The 27,790-nt window shown below is 29.9% G+C and overlaps 2 protein-coding genes across 3 annotated transcripts in view; one reads left to right on the forward strand and one right to left on the reverse strand.

Annotated features, from left to right (window-relative positions):
* LOC107439425 (thrombospondin type-1 domain-containing protein 7B) overlaps positions 1-27,790 on the reverse strand; it is a 524,453-nt gene that overhangs the window by 287,423 nt on the left and 209,240 nt on the right. The gene's annotated exons all lie outside the window — the stretch shown is intronic.
* Positions 25,650-26,210, forward strand: LOC147809355 (uncharacterized). The gene has a single exon (XM_087162783.1). The coding sequence runs from the start codon at positions 25,650-25,652 to the stop codon at positions 26,208-26,210; it is 561 nt and encodes a 186-aa protein (XP_087018909.1).

Genomic DNA, 27,790 nt, shown 5'->3' on the forward strand with positions numbered 1-27,790 from the left:
ATGTTATATATAGAATTGCCCCTTCCCTACAATAAAAGTTTTGACCACGGCTGTTAACTAGTAGGAAACGTTACGGTGGCGCAGTCGCATAAGGCGACTCACACCGTTGGCTAGAGAGATGGAGGTAGTGAGTTCGATCCTGGCAGCCGACAAAGCAACCAGAGCAGCAATGGACACAATAAATCTGTGCATGTTGAAAGTCCTCTCCTCAGTAGGGGGAGATTGTAGTGAGAGGTACCAGCTGAGGTGTTTTTCACGTCGTCCGACCGGGAGAAAAATTACCTGACTTTCCTACCAAAAAGATAGAGCACGTTAAAGAAAGTTAGATAGAGTCCGTTAAAAAATAAAGCCCTAAAATTGGGGCTAGGTACTTGGACATGGTTGAACCATGATGTTAATTGGAAGAATTCAAACGGATCAAGTACAGGTTATTATTATTATTATTTTACAATAAATGTGCTTCAATTTTTCAACAATGCTTTATGATTTTGGAAACCACAGAAAATAATTTTACTACATCGGTAAAAATTTCTGATATTGTTTCTGTTTTTCGTGAAAATGGTGGCGAGCAAAAATTTCAGACTGGCCATGATTGATATTCCACGTCGTGATTCACAGTTTCTCGTCACCTCTACTCATCAATTTTCTTTTAATTATTAGTCTATTTTCAACATCACATAATAATTTAAACATTATTTCACTATATAAAGTCTTTATTATCGATGAAGTGAAACTAGAAAAATAAGTTGGACAAGTTTTTATTTCATCATTTCTGAAAGAGCTAAACAAAGGGTAAATAATCAAACAAATATTTGTATTTGAGGTTAAATAACTGATTTTTATAAAACAATATTTCATTTACATTTTTATGATTAATTTTAATTATAAACTGCATATATCATTAATTTTGAGAGAATTCAATTAATTTTTATAGTATTATTTTGCGAATTTTGGTTTACAAAAATATTTTCTTAAATCCTTGACTTTTTATCGTTTTAAAAACCTTTTTTAACTTCAAATTAAATTTCGATTTTCCTTGTTATCTTTTAGATGTGTTATATTAATTATTTCAACCAATTGAAAATTTCTTACGAGTTAGAATCAACTACAAAATAATTTCTGATCTTACATTTTGCAAAATAATTTCCAAATATTATTTTACCATTTAAAAGATGCATAAAATAATCGATCGCATTTCGTTGTTAAATATTTTATATTAAGTTTCAAATTAGTACTCCCCCAAAAGTTCATCATTATGCCGAGAATTTTCAAAATAAAATTTAATTATTTCGCTTATTTGAATACTTGTTAGCCATTTATTCAAAAATCATAATTGAGAATAAAACTTACTTTTAAGAAAATGAATATCAGCTCTTTAAGTTTGAAATATGTATTCAATTACTTTTGTGTAAAGGGAAAAATATTTTCTTAACTAAAAAAGGGAAAATTAGATTAAATTTCGGAAATAATGACTTTTCGTTTTGAAACTGAAATAACAATACTAACTCATACAATTCATTTCCCCCCCGTTATTTACTTTTTAGTTTGATCCATTTCGCAACCAAACGATTCTTTTGAATTTATCGAAAGATATCGTTTGCGAAAAATACTGGAAATGAAGTGAAAAACTCGAACAAAAGAGATTCTTATAAAGTATTTTCTTTTCAGTTGCACTCTAAGAAAAGGTAGTTCTGGAATTCTTCCAACTTCAGGCTTTACTAATAGAAGGTCATTTTCAGAAATAAAACTTATGGACCGTTTTAAAGAAAACAAATAACAGCTTTGGAAGCCCATGAAAAACAACCTGAATTGTAACTCGTTATCGCTTATTGCTTAGAAATAAAACTGAGTAACAGCTTATCGAGTTAACGTTCAATATTTACTGTTAGGTAAGTAAACATTGTAACCAATTCAAGAACGGAGACGGTACAACTCTTTTCCAAAAAAGAAAAGAATGATAAAGTATATGTATACTTTATGGATACCGATTTTCTTGAAATAGAACCTAGTTCAAACTGTAAATGATTGTGTTATTTACAGTTTTCATGCATTTTTGTTTATCGTCTCCGAAATATATATTTTTACTCATGCAGTTATATAAATACGCACGCATCAAATGAAATGGAATCAAGTTCAGGACTGTCAATCAGTGACAGTTTTATTTACCTATACGTCAGTGGAAAGATGTGTATTAAGACTCATATATTTTGTGGGTAAAAGAAAGACTATGTTTAAACTTGGTTCATTGGTTACGGATAAGAAATGTAACCAAGTAGCAGCTTACAGAATTATTGTTAATTGTTGCTTACTGTTAGGTTTCAATATTTATTGTTAGGTAAATAACTGCTATAACCAATTCAAGAACAAAAAAAAAATGAAAAGCTTTCAAAACGTGAAACGAGCAGCAAGGCATTTATTTTATTTGTTACAGTTTTCCTGTAATAGAAACTAGATCAGAATTGTGAACAACAATTCCAATTTCTTATAAGTCCGTTCAAAAATATATAATATTGCACTGAGGTAAAAAAAGCATGGTAAAATCTACCAGAATATGGTAAGGTTTCTGAGTTTTTGTCGCTATGGGAACACCAAAAAAAGCACCTTTTCTAAGTGATTTGGTACTGATTTTATTAAAATTAACAATAAAATATGGCTTCATAATATATGATGCAATTTGGTCAGCTAAATAAAATTTCGTCATTTTATTATACTTTAAGGCATGACATAAAAACCATTTATGTGGTTAAATTTACTTTTCAGTGTCGCATTTTTTACTAAATGTGAGATAATAAGAGCTGTAATTGTGAGAATCAAAACTTCCTGTAAACAGCTTCCATATGACCGAAACAATTACTAAATGACTGGATTAAATACTGTACATTTTGAATACCAGAATTATGGTTTTTATTCTCTGAAATGTCATTACCACACACTACAGTAATTATATTTCGCGTGAACTATTGATTTATGGGTAAAAAAATTTGTGGAATTTATTCGTATTTTTGATGATGTCTTGAAAATATACCAGAGTATCATAAATATATATCACTCGTTTAAACTTCTTAAGTCATAAGAATCACACTCTTGACGCCTTATTAAGTTCGTAAGTCAGACTGTTTGTCGCTGAATGCACTTAGAACCTTAGTTTACTCCAGAAAAAACCTAAATGAGCCGTGGTAGCTCAGAGAAAAGAGCCTCCCAATGAGGATGAACCGGGTTCGAATCCCTGCGATAGCTGGTCGATACGATTTCCGCACCCGGCTGGCATCAACCGTAGGGCTGATGTAAATTATCCTCAGTCGTAGATGGATGAAGGATTAGAGTTTTTTTGCCATCAATTGACCGTTAAAGGTTTTCGTGATTTATCTCCCCATGTAACGGAAATGCTGGTTAGTTTCACCAAAAAAGTCCTCCATGAAGGCTAGTTTATTTGTCCCAATATTTGATCCAGGAGTTCCCTTGTCTTCTGGATTGGGTTCAAGTTTTCAAGGCTACGGATTTGAACATCGCTAGTCGTAAACTGAAACATTAGGTCGGTTGTTCAACGACGCGACGATTATAAAATTTAAAAAAAAAATGAATGCTGTGTAGCTAAACAAAAACAAAATATCTTTCTGGATGTCTAAAGTTTTTCTTAATTTAACGATTGGATATTTTTTATTGATTTATGATCATTCGAAGTATGTTTTCAACTCTTATCATACAATCTTATGAAAATTTTCATGTATAACGCAGACAAAAATACTTTCAAAACGTGATAAGTTTTGAAATAATCACCATATAGTGATGTTTTGCAAAAATAAATAAAATATTTATTTCTAAATCTATATACGGCTGAATAAAATGAGCAAATTTCTTAAATTAATAGTGGACAAAAAATAATGATCTACGCAACAGAAAAACTAGCAAAAATTACATTTATAAGTTTAAATCTAGTTAAAACAGTTTTTTTTCGAACGGAATTTTAGAAATTATCTTAAATGAACGGAAACAGCAACATCAGGGGTAGAATTTTAGAAAACTTCAATTTGAAATTCTTTTCTACATTCTGTTCTTCTAGACAAGCCATTAAAAGTTTTCTAAATTGATAGAGCTTTTAAATGTGCTTAAATATACCCGTTTTCTAAATTATTATACAGTAATTTCTCTACCTGATATTTTTGAGAGGAAGTATTCATAAAGTTTGCATAAGAAAAAAAAATCGCACCGCTTAAAATAATTTTCTAACCAAACACTGCATTAATTAATAATAAACATAGACTTAGTATTAATTTAATGCATGGGTATGCTGTTCTGATTTATGTTAAACAATATGGTTAGCTTAAGGAATAGTTAAGAGTGTCTTAACAATTAGTTATAGCTCACGAGATTATAAAGTTACATAGTTAGCTTGAAAGTTTACAGTTTATTTAAACTGTGTTGCTTTTAAACTATTTTGAGCAATGCTTATATATGTTTGTTATTGCTTCCATAAAAAATATAATACAATTCAATTTTGGTGGCAGAAACAAATTTCTTTTAAAACATTTGTGTTTAGTGTCCATTTATAAGCAGGATTCTTCTGTTAAAAGGAAAAAAATATAGAAGCACAATTGTTTTATTAATAGGATTTTATTGGCAGAAACAGTTCAGACAGTTGGTTCCGTCTACCATGAAGTAGCAACGAACATAAATATTTACATTTAGATCTAGAGTCTAAGTGGAATAATTTTTTTAAAGCTAAAAGGGTATAGGTTACACAAAAAGCATCTATTTTATATAAACAAATATATACTACTGTTTTCTTTATGTAAAGATTACTTTTTTGTGGCTGGAGATTAATTGGTAAAATTAAAATTTAAAACATGGAAATAATTATTGAGAATGAAGTCGCTTAGATTAGTTCTATTTATTGCATATGTCTGTGTTTTTGTCCATTCTGTTTTTCTTAAAACTAATTTTGTTCTTAAGTTTAGATGGTAAAATACGTGTTGTTAGCTAGCAAAGAATCAAGAAAGTGATCCTAAAATAATAATTTTGAAGTTTTTTCGCATATAACTTTTGATCTCAGAAAATTGCTTTAACGTCACTTTGCGTATATTTTCTGCTCAAAAAGGACATATTTCTTCGATGTATAGCTGATATTGTCAAATCGACAGAATCTTCCCAAAGTTTGGCTATTTCCAAGTTACCAGAATTATTTTTTATTAATTATTAATCATATTTATTAATATAGATATAGTTATTAACTACTATTAATAATTTACATTTAACATGCTTACCAGGCATAGATATCTTTTTTAATGGAAAAAATAATAGATTTATACACGAAAATAAAATTTAAAAAAACTCCAAAACGGCCATTTTGTGGTCAGTTACACGAGCAACAAATGTCATGCGAAATATGATTTTATTCCTTACTATTCTAATAGGTCAGGTGCATTTTTCAAATTTTTTTGGACTTATATGATACTTATTATTTCAAATAAAATAATAATAATAATAACAATTATTACTATTATAATACTTATTATAATAATAATAATAAATAAATAATAATAATAATAATAATTAATATTTTAATTATTATTATAATTATTATAATTATTTCAAATAATAATAATAATAATAATAGTTATTATTACTATTATTATTATTATTTTAATTATTATTATAATTATTATTGTTATTTCAAATAAAATAATAATAATAATAATAATTATTATTATTATTATTATTATTATAATGATTATTATTAATTGAAATAATAAGTATCATATAAGTTAAAAAAATTTTAAAAAATACACCTGTCCTATAAGAATAGTATGGAATAGAAGCATACTTCTCATGACATTTGTTGCTCATGTAACTTACTACAAAATGGTTGTTTTGGATTTTTAATAATAATAATAATAATAATATAATTATTGTTATTATACTAGCAATAATAATATTAATTTGTGGGAGTCTGGATGGCAGCTTAAATTTACTGTGAAGTTCGTTCTTATAACAGTGCATTTTGATGTGCATGCAACTGTTCGTGTGTGCTTCTGTTTTGTAATCTAACAGGGAATTAGTAAGTGCGCGCAATAAGTCTTGTGTGTAGTTTGTTGCATATGCAACAGAGTATTTGTTGTGCATTGTTGTGGGCAATTTTTAAGAGCATGAAATAAAGTGTGCGTGCAATTTATTGTAAATGCAACATCAGTGCGTGCAACAGTGAATTTGTTATACAATGCTGTCTTTGAAGTATTCAGAAGCACAATAAGAAAAGAAAGTTTTGTTGGATGATCTTTAGACAATCAGAATCAGTAAAGTTAAATTAAGCTAAGTCAGTGACACATATGCTAAAACTTAGCATTTGATAAATATTGCAAGATTAAATTAACTATTTTAAAAAAATACCAGGTAGCTCAAAAAAACAAAGCATTTAATATAAAATAAAACCTAAAAATTAAACATGGTTCGAAACTTCCTTTAACAATATCTAACAAATAACGATCTTTAAAGTGTTTTAAATAAATAATTAAATTCATTAAAGTTTACAACGAAAATGCACGTCTTCGGCTGCTTTGCAGAAAGTTGCCGAGCATATTTTAATTTTCATTAATAAATATGAACGAAACTAATTCATGAAAATCCGTTGTTTCTCACACCGTTGTTAAAATTCAAACACGACGACAAATCCCTATTTAATTTCCCCTCTTCCTTTATCAAAGTTGGCAGAATACTTTGTCCCTGGATAAAATGAAATGTTTCATAAATATCTCATGTTTTAAACAGTACTGTACGCGGATATATTGAAACATGGAAACAACAGATAAATCAACATTTACCGTTCTGTTGTTTCCTCTGAGGTGCGTTTAAATATATTTGGGAAATTTTCAAATATATTTTTCTGCAAACCCTTTGAAAATACCAAAAAATATGTTGTATTTTTATATTTCGTTACAATTTACTGTTAAATGATCTTGTTATTTCGAGTAATAAAAAGTGCATAATGTTAATAGTTTTGTTAAAACAAAAAGCTTTTTAAATTTTTTGATAAGTTAAAATAATAAAAACATAAGTTAAAGCTGGCGATTTATAAAAGAGCGGAAAGGCTTTGAGATAGTGATGGAAACACCATTCTCAATTAATTGCAGGCGATTTATTTTACTTTATAAGAGGTGTTGAGAACAGCCGGCCCATTTTTAACTTTAATTCTATCAATGATCAACTTGACAATTATAATTATCAAGTAGCTGGGTTCGATCCCGGCGATGGTTGGTCGATACGAATTCTGCATCCGGCTTGTACCGACCACAGTGCTGACGTGAAATATCCTCAGTGGTAGACGGATCATGGGTTAACCATGGGAGGTTCTCGTGGTCTTCCTCTCCATGTAACGCAAATACGGGTTAGTTCGATCAAAAAGTCCTCCACGAAGGCAAATTTCTCCCAATACTTGATCCAGGAGTTCCCTTGTCTTCTGGATTGGGTTCAAAATTACAAGGCTACAGAGTTGAGCATTAGTAGTCGAAAACCCAAAGATTGGGTAGGCTGTTCAACGACTGTTTTAAAATAAAATAAAATTATCAAGTAGCAATAATTTTCTTATTTTGTAATTAATTAATTTCGAAATTTTGAATCTAATCCAGAAGACAAGGAAACTCCTGAATTATGGATTGGGACAAGCTGGCCTTCGTGCAGGACTTTTTTGATGGAACTAACCAGTCTTTGCGTTACATGGATAGGAAAACTACTAAAACCTCACACTGACAGACTACGGAAACCTCACCCGATTGCAAAGGGACTCCAATCCGTGATCATTTCACCCCTGAGAATATATTACGTTAGCACGATACAGTTGTCGGTGCAGGTCGGAAGCATAATTCGTATCGACCAGTCATCGTTTGGATTCGAACATGGGTCAGAGGAGGGCGTCCTCTATCCACACTAAAAGTCCGTTACGAAGCAACGGATAATCATTCGCGGAGCTGCGAAATGCTGAGTTTGCGAATGATGGCAGTAATTAATAAAAGAAATTGGATTGTATTTTCAAAATGTTAATTATAAAATACAAAATATTAAAAAAAAAATGCTGCACAAACACAGTAATAAGACGTTAACTAAATGAACATCGATCACACTCATAGAAATTACTCGCAAAAAATGGTTAAATAACAATTTATTTAATTGTTATTTTACCATATAAAAAAACAGTCAAATAAACATAAGTAAGATGCTAATCAAACTGTTAACTGTGAGAAAACCGTTTATTAACAACTCTCACCTAACACGGTCAAACAGCCAGAATTTTATCGCATCATATTATAAAAACAACCATATTATATTATAAAAACATATTATAAAACCAGTCAAGTCAACATAAGTAAGATGTTAATCAAACTGTTAACTGTGAGGAAAACAGTTTATTAACAACTCTCACCTAACACGGTCAAACAGCCAGAATTTTATCGCATCATATTATAAAAACAACCATATTATATTATAAAAACATATTATAAAACCAGTCAAGTCAACATAAGTAAGATGTTAATCAAACTGTTAACTGTGAGGAAAACAGTTTATTAACAACTCTCACCTAACACGGTCAAACAGCCAGAATTTTATCGCATCATATTATAAAAACAACCATATTATATTATAAAAACATATTATAAAATCAGTCAAGTAAACATAAATAAGATGTTAATCAAACTGTTAACTGTGAGAAAACCGTTTATTAACAACTCTCACCTAACACGGTCAAACAGCCAGAATTTTATCGCATCATATTATAAAAACAACCATATTATATTATAAAAACATATTATAAAACCAGTCAAGTCAACATAAGTAAGATGTTAATCAAACTGTTAACTGTGAGGAAAACAGTTTATTAACAACTCTCACCTAACACGGTCAAACAGCCAGAATTTTATCGCATCATATTATAAAAACAACCATATTATATTATAAAAACATATTATAAAATCAGTCAAGTAAACATAAATAAGATGTTAATCAAACTGTTAACTGTGAGAAAACCGTTTATTAACAACTCTCACCTAACACGGTCAAACAGCCAGAATTTTATCGCATCATATTATAAAAACAACCATATTATATTATAAAAACATATTATAAAATCAGTCAAGTCAACATAAATAAGATGTTAATCAAACTGTTAACTGTGAGAAAACCGTTTATTAACAACTCTCACCTAACACGGTCAAACAGCCAGAATTTTATCGCATCATATTATAAAAACAACCATATTATATTATAAAAACATATTATAAAATCAGTCAAGAAAACATAAATAAGATGTTAATCAAACTGTTAACTGTGAGAAAACCGTTTATTAACAACTCTCACCTAACACGGTCAAACAGCCAGAATTTTATCGCATCATATTATAAAAATAACCATATTATATTATAAAAACATATTATAAAACCAGTCAAGAAAACATAAGTAAGATGTTAATCAAACTGTTAACCGTGAGGGAAACAGTTTATTAACTGATTTAATCTAAAATGGTTAAACAACCAGAACAAACCAGGTCCACCCAATGATGCCACTTAGTTCCTTGTAACTGGGTACATATTATGACCAAGAGAGCAAATCTGTCAATCTCATGACCAACAGAATAGGTGTTCGAATCCCAGCGCTGACACAACAGTATTTCCCACATTCCCTTCAACTCATGAAGAATTTTCAGTATCCTACATTCCCCAATTTGCGACCCTGGATTATTAGAATGCGATCCTCTCATTCACTCATAGATGGCAGCACCATAAAGCTGCTTAACGCAAAAGTCTAGCATCTCCTTTCTCTTACGATAGGTGAAACAACCAGATAAACTAATTAAAAGACATTCCACGGTTCATTTGATCAAACACAACTCAACCACTACCTAACTCCAATGTCCGTTACCTAAGGAAAATCCTAGCACCAATGTCCGATTGAGTTTCCTTTTTACGGTTTTTGAACCATACTAGTAGTGAACTATTTCAAACCCTTAAAAATAAAAATTGTTCATTACCGTACATTTTAAGGTTGATTGGCTGGACAGAGAGCTGCGTTTATTTTACCAAACTTTTAGAAGGAAAATTTTAACAGTGTGGACAATATAGAAAGGAAACAAAATTGTGAAGCCATTCGCTATGGCTTGATTCTTCCACTGAAATGTAGAAATGGAATTAAAGATCGGGGACTTGATAGACGATGAATTGAATACAAATCACCAGTGAGATGGTTTTCACATTGCATGAATTGAAGGCGAAAACCGGACACTTATCTTGTCGGTTTGTAGTGAAATGTCTAAACTTTTTCTGGTCAAATTAACACATAATTTTCGATGGCTTGAAGTGCTTTATTAAAGTGTATCTTTAATTTAAAAAGGACAAGTCATAGGAATATATTAGAACGATATCAATCATAAAGGTAGAAAAAAAGGCACAAGCGGAGAAAAAATTCTGTTAAAATTATCGTAGTGTATGGCAATAACATTTCTGGCTAAAAAAAAACAACCTAATTCTATTTAATAAAATTAAAATATGCGATATTTAAACCATCTAATTGGTAATTTCCGTTCATATAGTAGCGGTTATTGAAAATTCTGGTTTTCAAAATTTTTACCACGCACTTAGCATAAAATACAGAACTGAAAAGTAAATTTGGACGAAAAAATGGTTTTTATGACATCATGTATCATGATAAAATTACCAAATTTTATGGCATTTACCACTGTTTATTGCATATTATAAAGCAATATTGTATTGTTAATTTTACCAAAATTATAACCAAAGCACTTTGGTGAAAGTTACCAAACTGTTTGGTGTTCCCATAAAGATAAATTATGCCATAATCTGGTAGTTTTGACAATAGTTCTCTGCACAAATGAACTTTTTTTTAATTCAAGCGCTATTAGCAGTTTTTTTTTGTCTGAAATTACATATATTTACATAAGAAATTCCATAATTTTCAAAGTTGAAAACCGTTTGCGTAAAAAATGCTTTATTGCTTTAATGTTTTATTAATGAAGAATGTTAATCACTATCACTGTTCCGTTTTTATTATATTGAGAGATAGCGACTCGTAGGGGTGGTATTTATAATTTTTAGAAAAGCCAAAGTATTTGTTAATATTTTTCCCCTTAAAAGGCATTCCAACGCTTCAAAATCAATAAAAAGTAATATCGAATAATTCCCATAATTCTTGACTGACATGTTATCTGACACAACCAATCAAAAACTACTTTCTGAGAAGTATCATTCAGTTTACGAAATTTATCACTTTAGATGGGAGAGCAGAACAGGGACCTTCGAATTCGAAACATCGAGAGGGCATGACAGGGGGCCCTTTTATGACACGACCCGTCAGACTTTAGATGAAAAATGAAGAAATAAATCGAAAAGTTTCGTATTCCGGCAACTGCAGCTTCCCAGATAAGAGTTAAGTAACCTGTCTGGATTTAAAGACTAGATTCTCGGACAATTTATGACATTTCTGATAACGACTTTTGGGGAATGTGCTAAAGGGTAGAGGTTTGGAATCAGTGAATGATGCGTTGTGTCGTTGTCATTTTGAGTAATAAAAATAATATTGTGAAGCTCTTGCAATTTCAAATGAATCCGATTAGATATTAAGTAACAAGTTAATATAAAGTTAATACGCTTTTAAGGCCACCGGGAAAATTATTTGTGAAAAATTTCGTAAAAAAAAATTCAATACATTTTGCTGAAATTAACAAAATGAAAAATAATTTTAAAAAGTTGGTTCCAATTACGAAATAAATACCAAGTTTTTATAGGTTTATTAAAACTACAAATTTTGAGTAATAAAAAAAAATAATATTGTGAAGCGCTTGCAATTTCAAATGAATCCGATTAGACATAAAGTAACAAGTTCATGTAAAGTTAATACGTTTTTTAGGCCACCTAAAAAATTAATTGTCAACAATTTCGTATAAAAAAAAATTCAATACATTTTGTTGAAATTAACAAAATGAAAAATAATTTTAAAAAGTTGGTTCCAATTACGAAATAAATACCAAGTTTTTATAGGTTTATTAAAACTACAAATTTTGAGTAATAAAAAAAAATAATATTGTGAAGCGCTTGCAATTTCAAATGAATCCGATTAGACATAAAGTAACAAGTTCACATAAAGTTAATACGTTTTTTAGGCCACTTAAAAAATTAATTGTCAATAATTTCGTAAAAAAAAATTCTATACATTTTGTTGAAATTAACAAAATGAAAAATAATTTTAAAAAGTTGGTTCCAATTACAAAATAAATATCAAGTTTTTAAGGGTTTATTAAAACTACACCTATCGTAAGAGTTCGTGATACTTTTCTAATTCTAGGAAAAGAAGTCTTTGAACTTTCTGCACGAATTATTGTTCTTTAGTTTAATTTAATAGATAAATATTTATTTTTTCAAGCATAAATTTGCATTGGAAAATAAACATATATGGATACCACCCTTACAAACGTTCCTTGACATCTTTGAAGTGTATTAAATGATCAATTATAAAGTATACGAACAAACCTATTTTTCTCTACTAGATCTTTCATTAATGGAAAATGATTTATACAAAACTTTCAATATTATTATTGTTATGATCCCTGAATTCTTTACATGTTCTATTCGAGATTTTCCTGCTTACTTTCATAATGTTTATTCTGAAATCGCGGTAAAATAACCCGCAGCCACCAGTCCATCCGATAAACCATAAAGTTTATGGTTGGGAACATTTGAAACCATTTGAAAAAGGTACGGTTAAGAAACCATGAATACAGAATTCTACGGTTTTGAAACCATTTACAACTAGCATAGTTTCTAAACCATAAAAATAAAACTTAAACGGACAAGGGAGCTCTATTTTTACCTGAACATGTAACGGAAAAAAAAAATCTCACAGTTTTAAGGAATTGGTATCAATTGACATTTTCAACCAGTTATCAACTTCCTATCTAAGGCAAAGGGAAAATAACTTTCACTGTATTAAAATAGCTACATAATTTATTAGACCTATCATAAAAGAGAAAATATAAACAAGAGTAACAAAATACAACTCCGTAATTTCCCCAAATTTTAGTTCGAATCGGATTTGCGAGAAACTTTTTAAAACTACGTCATGGTCCCATTTCATTCGTCATTAATTGTTCCGTATTTTCTTGTATAACAATTAATGACAATTAATCCGTATTTTAAGTATATAGATGGAAAAGTTCAAAGCAAATTAATGTTAATCTTTTCGTTATTAAACATAAAATCTAAAGTATTATTTGAAATAATGAAAATAAAATTTTCATTTTGCATTTTGTTATTGCTACGAAAAAATATATCTGTTTGTGGGGAGACTACGGAAAAGTATTTTTGACAAGGAAAAGCCATCGTCATAAATTTGTATCCCAAATATCTCTACGGTAAATATACTACTCATAACAGTAACCATATGAAAACGTTATATTTAACGTTATTTATATCTAAGAGAAACAATTATTCACCACTGAAATTTCTTTAATTTACCAAAATCCATTACTGACAAAGTTTTCAATATGAATAAAAAAAAAATTTGAAGTCCTTTTTTTCGGACTAATGTAATTCCAATTTTAGTACAAATATAATTCCAATATTCTGGTAGATTTAGGTGTTAGACTGTTAGAATAACTGTTAGAATAACTGTTAGACCATTTTTAATAATTAAAAAAGACGAAAATATATTTATGCTTGCAATTTGAGCGTCAGGAAGGAAATACATAAAAGGGGCACCATTGTCCCTTATACGTCAAAGGGTTTATTGAGATTCATTGACCGTCGTAATTGAGGTCTTTAGTTAAACCTGCTCCATACGAGTTTTAAACATGTGAATATGTGTATACAAAATATGCAATAAATACAAAGTACAGGGTAATAATTTTGCTAATCAATGAAACCCTGGTCAGAGTACTTTTCAAGAGAATAAAATTAAATTTTGTATAATAGTATTATAACTAAAGAACTAAACTGCAAGAAACTAAATGGCTTCATTAAGTGGGCCTAGTTGATGCGATAAAATTATGGTTGTTTGACCGTGTTAGCTGAAAGCAGTTAATAAACGGTTTTTTCATGGTTAACAGTTTTATTAACATCTTATTTATGATTATTGGACTGTTTTGTTTGAATACGGTGAAATAACATTTAAATATATTGTAATTTAACCAGTTTTCCGAGAAATTTCTAACAGTGTATGTAGTATTTTGCTCTCTTTATCTCTGTCTAGCGTAGCTACAATCCATGCAAAAATTATCATCCATTACAGCTCCATTTTTAATTTTTTTTTACTGGGATGATTTCATTCGTGTGCAAAAGTAGGTTTTGATATAATAAAGTTTTGAAATTCTTTTACCTTGTCTGAAATTTTGTTATACTTTTAACACTATTCTTGAGCATTTATCTTCTAATGCAAGGGTTTCCAACTTACATGAGGCCGTGGGCCGCAATTAAAAACACCAGTCAAATGGCGGGCAGGCAACTTTATCAAAATTTTATATAGGACTCTGTTATGTTAGAAGGAACATTAAATATTACTGTCAGATTTTTATCAAGTTGTACAAAACAAAAGTATTGAATTACAAATTAAAATGAGAAGTAGATTTTTATCTGAGAAATGATTTTTTTTGCATCGCTTATGTGTTAAATTTCACTGAAACGAAGAAATTAAATTTTTTTAAGCGAAGAAAAATACTTTTAACCCATATAGATCTATTACGAAAATAGTCCGAAAAAAATGACAACTAATATATTTTAGGTCGCGGCCCAGATGTGGCCCACGGGCCGCCAGTTAGTAACCACTGTTCTAATACCTTTACACAAAATGCTTTATAACTATCACGTATAAACATCCTGTAATACACATTATTTTTTATTTAACCCTTAAAGCAATTAGATGAAAAAAATTATCATCTAGGCATCATAGCAAACATTAATAAAAAAGAAAGAGACATCAAACATTCATTGGGACTTTTGCAAAAAAAGTTTAAACATTAAATCTGAAATAAATAAAAAAGGTATAGGTTTTTTTTTCTTCCAACTTAAATTTTACCTCGAACTGTCGATATGATTATTTGTGGCTGTCAGAGTGAAAAGAAATCAATATATTCAAACCAAAAGCTTACTCAAATCAATAACTGAAAGGAAGAAAAAAAAGTAAAAAAGAAAGAAATTCGCAGCACGAAGTTTTTCCGAGATTGTAAAACTTTTCATTCCTTTTGGAACTGCGTTACTCATAACAAAGGAAGAGAAAAATGAAGCAGTAGCAGAATAGAGGGGGATTTTTTTTTCTGGAAAAAAAGGGAAAAATAAGCAGACTAAAATTGTATATATATATATTGACCAAGGATATCGATATAACTACTTTGGGGTATACCTAGATGAAAAAATGGGGGGAAAAAACGTAAAAATTGAGATCCTCTTCCAAAGGCAATGAGAATTTGATGAGCAAGAGGAACCCAGTCCTGAATTTCGATGACTGTTAAAAAAAACGAACGAAGACATGGAAAATGAAGAGAAAAAAATGAAATAAACTCCAATTGCATTAGGGAAAGAGTTTTAAAAATGTATGTTTTTAAACTTTTTTTACCGCGGGGAAGAAAAAACTATTATCGGACGAAATGACTGTAGATTATTTTCATTTCTAAAAAATAATCAGTTTTATTATATATATATATATAAGTTAAAATATTGAGAAAATATATTAAAAATAATAAAAAATGATGACAAGAGAAGAAAAATATTAAAAAAAAAATTCAAAAGTATTTAACAGAATTTTTTTTTTTATTTATCTAAAAAATTATTTTCAAAAATCCATAAAACGAAATAAAGAAAAGATATTAATATCTTCATCAGCTCACACTATTATATCCGCAAAAAGGAGTGCTTTCTAATATTGTATCAATATAGCCAAAGCAAAATATATCAATACAATAGTGTGAGGAGCACTCAAACAACACATCAAGTAAATTAATTTAGCTTGATATTTGAAGAAGGAAAAAACGGCGCAATTTCTTTTTGTATTCTGTATGTTATGCATACTGGTCATCCAGCCCATCTCTTTCCGTTCTAGTACTTTAATTTCCGGTTAACAACTATCGCAAGCAAGTGCAATGAAGTATGCATTATATATATATATATATATATATATATATATATATATATATATATATATATATATATATATATATATATATATATATATATATATATATATATATATATATATATATAACTCTTACTATTTAGTTAACTTGCGTCGCTGTTTAACAATTTAGTAAGATGCTACTTAATAATTAGACAACGATTACTGAGTACTAAAAAAATATGGTCAAAACTATCAGAATATTAGATTTACTGCTTTTCTGACTCTATGTGAACCTCGATAATTGTTACCGAAGTGCTTTGATAATGGTTTTGATTAAATTAACAATAAAATATAATGTAATATTATGTAATAAAATTTGGCAAAAGTGGTGAAATTTGATACTTTTGTAATAATTTCTCAGAGAATGGCATGAAATGTGTTTATTCAATTAAATTTAATTTTCACTTTTGTGTTTTTTTAAAAAAACTAGAATTTTTGGTAAGCCTTTACCAAAGGATCGGAAAAATTACCAAATGAAATGTTTACAAATACCATATATTTTAGTTTTATTGAGCAGAATTTCTTTTTTTTAAATCAGAAATACCATTGCTACACAGTTAGTTAATTTTACCAGAATTTGTTTCTCCGTGTGGCTCCATATGCCATGCAGCATGGGGAAGCAGGTTCAAATTCTCCGCGATTCGGTGTTCCATTCTAATTTTTGCTATCATATTGACAAAAGCTAATAAGCAGTGTTTGTAATAAGCAAACTGCCTTGCATATGTTTGTGAAACAATAAATAAATAAAATGCTAAATAATAAAGGTTTTAATACATCGTTATATTATTATTTACTGGAATAACATGTATTACTTTAAAATTACCACAATTAGGCGTTGTTTAACGTCTTTTAAGTCGCACTAACATCAAAATTGCCTCCATACAAACAAAAATAACAGCTTAACTAAATCACTTGCTTTCTTGTAAAACTATTTTTGATAATCTACATCCTTTTATTTGAAAATTCTACAATTTAGCTACTTTAAAAGATATAATCGCAAGCTCGCGTGACATTTTTAAAGATTCTGTTTTCAAAAACAAGCATCATTACGGCTAAGTAAGTGAAGAGAAAAGTTATTTTACGTATTTTATAACAGAATAATTAAAGTTAAATCCGACAATTATTTTAAACTGGCGTATTTTTCTTCAGAATAAGCTGTGCTAACGATAACAAACGTTCTCGGTAATTGTTCCGCTTATTAGTAGGGTATAATTTTTTCCTGAAAATAAAGGGGATAATGCTTCAAAGCAAAAGTTATAGTTAATTTATCAGTTACTAATTGCGTCAATGTCTTTGTTACCATTTTTTTTAAAAAAAATGTTGTGCTCATATGAACAATTTGTATGTTTCGAAATCATTAAATTCCTGCACATTTGCACGTTTGCACATTATTTTAACATTCTCTTTTAATTTAGCAAGATAATCCAGGAGGATCCAGAAAATCATTGCTGAAAATTTAGGATTAGGAATTATATACAGTGAAAATATAAATTTGTTTGCATCGCTTAACTGTAGTATAATTTAAATAAAGGTTTCTTTTAACTGAATTCCCAAAAAAGTAAATAAATTTTTTTTTTGTCATTCAAATATGAATTGAATTTTTTAAGCTATTGCTAAATACATAATTACAATTTTATATTTCTGACAAAAATAAAAATTTGTTTGTGGAATTGATAATTCTTATTGAGAGTTATTATATTTTATAACCTTGTAATTTTGAACCCAATCCAGAAGACAAGGGAACTTCTAGATCAAGTATTGGGAGAAATTTTGCCTTCGTGGAGGACTTTTTGATGAAACTAACCCACATTTGCGTTACATGGAGAGAAAGACCACGAGAACCTCCCACGATTAGCCTAACGGCAAGGAGACTCTAACCTGTGATCCGTCTACCACTGAGGATATTTCACGTCAGCACTGCCGTCGGTGCAAGCCGGATGCGGACTTCGTATCGACCAGTTATCGCCGGGATCGAACCCCGGTTCACCTCATTGGAAGACGAACGCTCTATCCTCTGAACCTTCGCGGCTCTAATGAGAGTTATTATAGTAATGCATAATGTGAGATGCTCCACTTTGTGCGCATACATCACCTTATAACCCACTCAGTGGTTACATTCTATTGTCAGACTCAGAAGACGAAAGATAAATCCAGGCGAAGCAGAGATGGCCTTCCATTTCAGATTAATAGTTTAATGTATTAATGTTTTGTCCTGCTTGTGTTAATAAGTGTGTTGTATTACAAGAGTTTAGGTTTTTGTATGCACTGTTGGAATTTTGTTGCTACCGGTAAAATAACCGGTAGCAGTCAGTCCATACAATCGACCTAAAAGCTGACGGTAAAGAGCACTTTTTACCTTTACGGTAAATCGTTTACATCTAGAATGACTTAAAACCCATGAATACATAGTATAAGGTTTCTTTTAAACTTTTTACAACTAGTATGTGGTTTCTAAACCATAAAATCAGAAATGTAATTGGACGTTGGAGCTAGGCTATGGCTCACGAATTGGGGAGTGCAAGACACTGGAAACTCTTCATTTGTTGAAAATATTGTGATGTCAATCAGACTCGAACCCCCGTTCTCTCAGTCATGAGATTCTCAGATTAGCCCTCTCGGTTACAATATGTAACCACAAGTAAGAAACTAAGCTATGGCTTCTTTAGGCGGACCATGTTGGTGCGTAGAATTCTAGTTGTAGGACCGTATTAGGTAAAAGCAGTTAATAAATGATTTTTCTCACAGTTAACAGTTTGAATACTATCTTATTTATGGTTATTCGACAGTTTTGTTTGAATACGGTAAAATAAATAAATTGTTATTAAACCATTTTTTTAAGGAAGTTTCCAGAAGTTAGTGTGTAAGATTTCTTCATATTTTATTTTACAGCAAAATACTATGACACTATATTTAAATTGCTATATTCACTGACTATATTTAAAATATATATTTAGAAAAACATTTAAATATGTTTAAAAATAAGATTTTTATTTAATGAAAGTGCAAAAGATTTTGTTTTCTATTCTTTACAGTGAGAGGAATAAGTCGGAGGATAGGGTTCTTCGAGTTCGAGTGCCCTGGAGTTATCTTTTCTCTGAGACAAATCATATTAAAGGCGTATTTTGAGAAACTCATACTGTTTCTAATCAGGTTTAAACAGTGGGGTAATCCTATAATAGTTAAATGTTAACGTTAACGATAATCATAAAATATTAACAACAACTATAAAGGAGAACTATCATCATAAAATGAATAAAAAATAATCATAAAATGATAAGAACATCCATAGAATGATAGCAATGCTTGTAAAATGGTAACAATACTCATGTTTTACATTTCCTTTTGTATATGTTTGTTTTTAAGGTATGCAGTAATTATTTCGAAATCTAATTTATACACTAAGAAAAAATCTATACACTGAGACACTATGGGGACGCCAAAAAGTTTGGTAATTTTTACACAAGTGGTAAGATAATTATTTTGGTAAAATTAACAGTGAAATATTGTTTTATAATATGTGATAAAGTTTGGTAATTTTATCATGATTAACTTGGAGCATGGCTAAGAAACGATTGAGTCAGATAAATTTACTTTTCAGTTACGCATTTTTTGCTGAATGTGTGGTAAAAAGTACTATAATTTTTAAAACCGTAATTTTCGGTAAATCGTTACCATATGAACAGAAAAATTGCTAAATTAATGTTTTAAATACCTTATAATTTAGTTTTTTAACCGGAATAATATATTTTTTTTTTTACCAGAAATATCATTAGCGTACAGTACGGTAATTTCATGAGAACTTTTTCTCCGTTTACTAAAAGTCATATTTGCAGACTTTAGAAATTTTGTTAAAAAATTATTTAATTTAAAAAAAAAATACATTTCCTCGTGTCATTTATGTTTACTCCATTTTTTTATATATAAAAAAATTCTGTTACGTCCTTAACATCCAGTATTAAACTTAAATAAACAATAATCTTCATTAAAGTTAATAAAGATTGGTATAGCTGTAAATGACATGTAAAGTTATTTGAATAAAAATTATTAGAATTGCCTTATTATAGACTGCGTCCTGTACAATTAAAGTCTATCCAGTAAAACACAGATAAATGGTGGAATTACTCAAAAATAACTGGGGCTATTGAAAGACTTTTTCTCAGCTTTTAATTTTTTTAAAGGTTACAAAATAAAACAAAATAAGAGTAGCAAATTACAACTACCTTTCTATCATTTTTAAAACAAATACAATATGTTAGGATATCTTTCTGATAAAAAAAAATGGCCCTGGCGTATATTTTTAGCAACGCTACCGGGAAAAAACATAAATGCATTAAAATCACGACTGTTTTTTACAAGAATAAATGCATGTAAAATACATTAAAAAAAATCTATTCCCAACAAAGCACTCATTTTTTCCAGCTGTCAAAAACAAGTGAAAATTATATTTAGCATGTTAGGAGAGACGCCATTGTTCTTATAAAAATCGTCCGCATTCTTTAAAAAAACGAACAATAAAAACATGCATCAAACGATCATCTCACACTTCAACACCATCTGTTGAATTATTTCTCATTCGATGATTATTCTGTTATCGTTTTTTTTTTTCAAACGATTATTCCCTTTTTTTTGCTTTTTTATTTATTTGACGGCTAAAGATAGATAGCAAGCCATGTAGATGGTGTTCGCTCCACCCTGTACTTCTCATTGAGCAAGCGCAGTTAGAACTAATGGTTGTTTAATCACTGTACCAAACGATGCTTCACAAAAATTGTTCCAGACCATTATTTTCGCAGACGATCGAACAAACAGCGTGAGGGGGGAAAAAAGAAAAACATTTTTTTTTATTCTAGATAGCCTATACTTTTTCTAGCCCTTACGTATTCTAAAAATGGTGAGCATAATGAGTGCTTAGAAAAATTCATGTAGGAAAAAATTATTAAAAAAGTTTCGAGGTAAAAAAAATTTTTTATGTTAATGGCAGCATTAATCGGTAACAAAGTTGCGCTGTCTTTCCTTTTTTAAATTAAAATTATTTAGCGTTTAAAAGTGTAAGTAAATACTTTCAAAATTAGATATCATGAAATGTTTATAAATTTAGATTTATGTTTAAAACGAATTTTAAATCCACTTAAAAACTTTCAAGCTGTACTTAAAACAATTAAGATTCTGCTTAGGTTTAAAAATCATGAATGCCGTAAAAGCGGTGCTTTAATAACAATTTGGAAAGATTTTTACCTATAAAAATAATTAAAACAAAAAGGCTTTATTTCTTTACTGTGATTATATTTTTAAGAAATTAATGTCACTCAAACTCAATCTTGTTCAAATTTAAAAAAAAGGTAATTTTGGACTGTATTAAGAATAAAAAAACAATAAAATTACATAAATAATGTCTCATACATTCGGTTGTTCTAGTATCTTGTTGAAACAAAGAAAGGGTTAACTTAGTGCTCTTCTTGAACAAAATTAAAAAACACGCTAAAGAAATAAGCTCAAATAATGCCTCATAAACTATATACGATCGTAGGTGTATCACGTTTAAATAAAAAAAAAGATATACTTAGTGCTTGAATTATGAATAATGTTAAAATTTCGTTAAACAAAATATGCATAAATAATGTTCTGTAGTGATTTATAACCGTAGGTGTATCATATTTTAAATGAAGAAAGGGTTAACTTAGTGCTGCATTTAAAAAAGCCTCAAATTATGTCTCACATACAAATATACGATCGTTTGGGTAATATAATAAAACACTAAACTGTAATAAAGAAATAAAAACAGCAACTATGACCAAAAAGAATTGACCAAGTTGATGAGTAAATAAGATAGTCAACATCAGTTGAGAAATAATAGGAAAAAAATGTGGTACGGTTAAGGACAGGATGAAAATCCAAAATGTTAAACGATGTGGAATTTAAAAGAAAATTTATTTGTAATTATTTTAACACTGATCAATGAAACACTATAGAGGTCATTTATTAAGTTTCCTAATAATTTTTTTTAAAACGTGAATTGATTCCCAGAAATCTAGGTCGGTTTCAGAGGAGCAGTGTTGAATGATTTTAGAGGAAAAAAAATTAAACCTATAAATAGAAGTCAGAAAAACTGCGCAAATTATGTCATTTAATCAAATATGCGATTGTTGGGTACTATAATAAAACACAGAGCTACGGAAAGATATAAAAACATCAACAATGACAAAAGAGAAGGATTGCGAAGCAAGATAGTCAATAACAGTTGAGAGATAAGAGAAAAAAGGGTGGTAAAAGTAAAAGTAGGATGAATACCCAAAGTGTTTAATGATATAAAAGAAAATGTTAAACGTTAAACTGTGTAATAGAACGTTAAACGTAAAAGAAATTTTTTTAAACTATATAAAAGTTAGAAAATAAATGATTTTTAAACATTTGTAAGACATGGAACACTATAAAGATCATTGACTAAGTTTTTTAAATATTTTTCAAAACATGAAATGATTCCCAGAAATCTAAATCAGTTTCAAAGAAGCAGTGTTGTATGATATTAGAGGAAAGAAATTTAAACTTACGAGCAGAAGTTCAGCAATATAGGTCATTAGAGGAACATTTATTATAATAATTTCGAACATATGATCTTAAGTCGGACCGTAAGGGTACATTTAGTTTGCCGAATATAAGCAAAATTAAACTAATTAAAAGTTAAGATTAATCGCCAGGTGTTATTGCCAGCAATAGGATATTGTACAGTAGAGAAATTTATGCATTTTTGAAATCCCATAAAAATATATAAAAGTAGTATAAAGACATTTTTGGGGGAAAACATCTGGCCCCATGAAACATTAAACAAGCAGAGTTACTTTTTCATACGTTACAAGTAAAGTTACTTTTTTCGCTAAGCTCATTTATTATACAGCAGTATTTTTTGAAAAAAGTCAGTCATAAAATTTCATAATACAAGTGATTTTCAATTCTTCTGCCAAAAGAAAAAATATCTTATTACTTACTAGTGTATAAGTAAATAATACATTTGTTTTTCTGCATAGAAAAATTTTCTTTGAAATTTTATAAATTATTTATCTTTAATTAATAATGTAAATTAAGATTAAAAATTATATAATTGCTAAAAAAATTATATTTTGAAAATTACTAATGTTAACTTATTTACTTTTACTTTTAAATAATCTGTACAGTTTTCTTTTGAAAAAAATAAAATAAATAAATGCTTAAATTTAAATGCTTAAATAAGTGCGTAGAATAAATTCTTAGCATAAATTAAATGCTTAAAATAAATGCTTGAATTTACCATATGCTATTTCCCTACAATTTAACGACATAGAAAATAAGATATGTACTTGAAAAATAAGATTGTATGATAGCAGAATGTATAATAAAGGGTAATACATTTTTTTAGAGAATTTAAATCGAAAACATCATAGGCTAAACATCTAAAATAAACTTTGTATCAGTTACAAGTAACCAGATTATGAACAACAATAGAAACAAGTTTGTTACTATTTTAGGCTTTTCTGGAAACGAAAAAAAAAAAAAAAAACAAATAACTAAACAACGTTATTTTTCTTGAGGGTAAAATTCCAAAAGATACTATAAACTTTCCGTTTTGAGAAAGAAGTCTCGAAATTGATCCTTCCTTTAAGTTTGGAAAACTGAAATGACTGCCAAGATATGTTTTTATTAACGACGGAAATTTTTTTTTCTTCTCCAGCTAAAAGTAAAAGAAAAACTTTCTGGGATAAACTTTTACACTATTCCATTCAGGAAAAAAAAACGAAAAAAAAAAAATTTTTTTTTTTCAAAAAAAAAAGTGGCAACAAAAAGTAGGAAGAAAAAAAAAGGAACGATTTCATGGTAGTTCTGATCATCGTGCTCTTTTGTACGCTGGTGGAGGACTTGGACAGCATATTTCCGGTTCATGTTCCCCAGGCAGAATAATATTTATCGATTGGGAAAGCCTTCGGAAAACGGATTAAGCGGATTTTTATTCAGAGTACCGTTCTAATTTTTTTTCATACTTTCTGGAAGGCGTTTTTCTTCTTTACATTTTTGTTTAGAAGTTGGTTTTGAGAGTCAGAATATGTCTCAGATGCGCTATTTTGTTTTTATTCATTTATATCTGAAACTTTACGGTGAATAGTAAATTTTCTATCATTTTAGTTGCACAATATATATTTTTTCTTCTTTATAATGAATCAGAATTGACATGGTATAGAAATATCACATTGATAGTAAAGAGTGTTCTGAAATTAAAGCAAGATTTTGAATTTTGTGGCATTTGTTAGTGTAATGTTGCCAACGAAAAGCACAAGGCATTGAAATAGCTGACAGTTCAGGGTTTCAAACAAAATAAACACAAGTTCATAACTACCCATGCCTTGCGGAAGGAAATTGATCTCAAATAAATCTAGTCACATTATGCAAAAGCCAATGAAAGTTTTCGCGGAAATATGTGTATGTTCGACCTAAAGGCGTTGGGCCCATGTCCAAGAGTTTGTGGGTTTGATCCCCGCCGACCGAATACTCCCGGTGTAGTAAATGGTGACTGATGCACGTTAAATCTGTCGAGTCGCAAAGTCCTACATGTTTCCATAACAAATAAACACCTTTGGGGTACTGATACAGAAGTTTCCTTGTATTCGGGATTGGGTTCAAAATTATAAGGCTACGGAGTTGAACATTAGCAGTCGTAAACCGAAAATTGGGTCGGCTATTCAACGATGGATATATAAAACCATAGAGGTTATTTACCTGTTATGTGATTCCAGCCATGCGTATGTTTAACACTTTTAGAACCTCCCGTATAATTCAAAGATTTGCCCACTTGTTTAAAGGGCTAGATCTTTCTTCTTTAAGAAAAAGGTCGAGTACCCGTAATTGTAATAAACTTCAAAATTAGAAGAGTTGACCGCTAAAGTTAAACTCCGAACTTTTAAAACTTTCTAACTTCAATCGAGGGTACGCACCTTTTCCGTGGTGGTTACAGCATCAATCAACCGACATAAATGTCTCGGGTATGATCCCAGCCAGCCCAAAAAATATTTATCTCACCATACTTTTACATTGGTGATTATTGACAACGATCACGCAACTTTTTCACTTATCCACAGATGGAAGCATTATACTACTTCTCGTTTAACAGTTCGTTTTAATTCGACTAACAAATCGCCTGAGTTTCAAACAACGTCAAGGCTTGAGCTGAATATGAGCATAATATTAATGTACGAGAATGAGTATAATATTTATGTACGGTCAGTGGTCATGTATTTTACGAGAAAAAATGTAGTGGCAGACAAGAATATTTTTATACTTTATATATCTTTACGGGTATATGATCTCACCGGACAAAAAATTAGTCACCACCGATGAATCATTAGATTTCCTTAGATGGCACAGTAGTCAAATGACGTGATCAACTGCGTACCTACTGCCCCAACGTGATTAAAGGCAAATAGACATCAGTGGGATACTTTTGTTTTCAGTGGAAATTGTGTGTAAATATGGGTAAGTGCAAGGATGTGACAGAGTGGCAAAAAGGGGCAATTGTGTTTGGCCGTGCCCATGGTCATACGGTGAATGAAGTTGCTGGATTTGTTGGTGTTTTGATGTGGACTGTTCAACGTGTCAACAAGCTGTGGTGCAATACACGTTGTCACGAAAAACGACATCAGAATTGTAATAGCTGGAAAAAGATCCTGCATGAAAGGGACCGAAGACGTGTTTCACGACTTGTCAATCAAAATCGCTCCCAAACCCGACAGAAATTGCTTCAATTTGTGAATGAAGGTCCATCCCTACCTGTTAAGGAGAAAGCAATGAGACGGGTGCTGTATGCAAAGAACATTTGGAGTCGAACACCTCGTAAGAAGCTATTGCTCACACAATCGCATAAAGCTGCGCGACTTCAGTGGGCTAGAAGTCACAGAACGTGGACGGTTGGTGATTGGCGGAATGTAATATGGTGTAACGAATCACGTTTTTGCCTTTATTCAAATGACGCACGTCGTCGAATGCACAGAAGACCAGATGAAGTATTTCATTCTGACTGTGTGCAAGGTTAGGTTCAAGACGGAGGGGGATCTGTCATGTTTTGGGGGTGCTTTTCTTATTATGGATTTAATCCCCTTACTGAGGTGGCCACTAAAATGAACCAATATGTTAATTTGAACACTCTGGATGATCAAGTGTTGCCCTTCACTGAACATCTTCATGAAGAGTATGCTGACGATACTCCTATTTTTTAAGATGACAACAGCAAATATCATCGGACTGGAAGAATTTGTGACTGGTTTTACGAACACTCAGACACTCTACTACCCCTCGACTGGCCTGCAAAATCACCTGATTTGAAACCCCATTGCACACTTGTGCAATCAAATCCTCAGTTAGTGGTTTAAACTAGATTCGACATACCAGCAAAACCTTGTGGACTCCCTTCCTAATCAAATCCAGAGGGGATGTTACGTTATTAAATGATATTTTACATGATTTCTCAAAGGGTGACTAATTTTTTGTCCGATGTGCTTATTTCTTTATACGGTCATTGACTGGAATACTTTGTATCGGTCACTGACTGACAAATTGGTAAAAATATATATGTGCTACTTTTTTTCCATATAGAGTGAGCACGTGAGCATCACTAATGAGATAGAGTAGTACTAGTGCACCTTTAAATTTTATACAAGCGTAAAAGCAAAAAGCATTTGTTTAAATTGGTGTTTTGTTGTGGTAATTGTTGTTCTGTAGTGATAATTGAATTTTCTTCACTTTCGTAGGTAATTGAGTTAGCCGACTGGAGAATTGCTATTGTTCAGATTTTAAACGATGTTTTTTTCTTATATTCTAGACAAAAATAAAATCAGAATTTTTTTGCTTCTACGGTTTTGTAAGGCAGTTTGGGATTGCTATTTTTAATTGTTATTGTATTGATTGTTATTTTTAATTTAAATTGTTATGGTTTGCGAACTATTCTTAAAGAAGGATATTTTTTTTAGAAAAATTATGTATTTAATGGGGTAGCTAATTAATAAATAATTAATCAGCTAGAGAGATTTTACAAAAATCGAACCACAATAATAACTACCCAATTCAGCACATATATTGAAAAATTCGTTTAACGGCGAACCACTATGTAGATACATTGAATCATATTATTCTGTCAATTTAGCGCAACTTTAATATATTGTTAATCTGAATTATATTTGTTCATGTTGAACTACTATATCGATTATTCAAACTTAAGTTATAAATTTTCATAATAATGAAGTTCAAATTAGTACCATATTAAGGTTTCATCAATCTTGAACAAAAATATGTTTAACCCGTTCTCGAATTTCTAACAGGGGAAAGTTATCTTTGCTCTGATGGTAAATCAAAGTAAAGATCAACTTTATAAGCGTTAAAAACACAAATGAAAAGGTTAATGAAGCAAATAAACCTGCAAATTTATGCTTATTACTTAATTTTTTAAAATTTTTATTTGGCAATACTAATTGATTTAGAGACTTAATTTTATAATGAAATATGCTACTTTTTTACAATTAGAGTTATATTAAGTCATTGGTATTAAGTAGTTATTTTTTTTTTTGAAATTATATTTTTACAAATCTCTACCCGAATATGTGAAGTCTAATGCTTTAGA

The sequence above is a fragment of the Parasteatoda tepidariorum genome, chromosome 5 (assembly GCF_982258835.1).
Source record: "Parasteatoda tepidariorum strain Cologne lab strain chromosome 5, Ptep-v5.0, whole genome shotgun sequence".
Classification (NCBI taxonomy): Eukaryota; Metazoa; Arthropoda; class Arachnida; order Araneae; family Theridiidae; genus Parasteatoda; species Parasteatoda tepidariorum.

What these genes read in the sequence shown, in the direction of transcription:
- LOC147809355 (XM_087162783.1), top strand. Translation starts at nt 25,650, where the DNA reads ATGGGTAAGTGCAAGGATGTGACAGAGTGGCAAAAAGGGGCAATTGTG.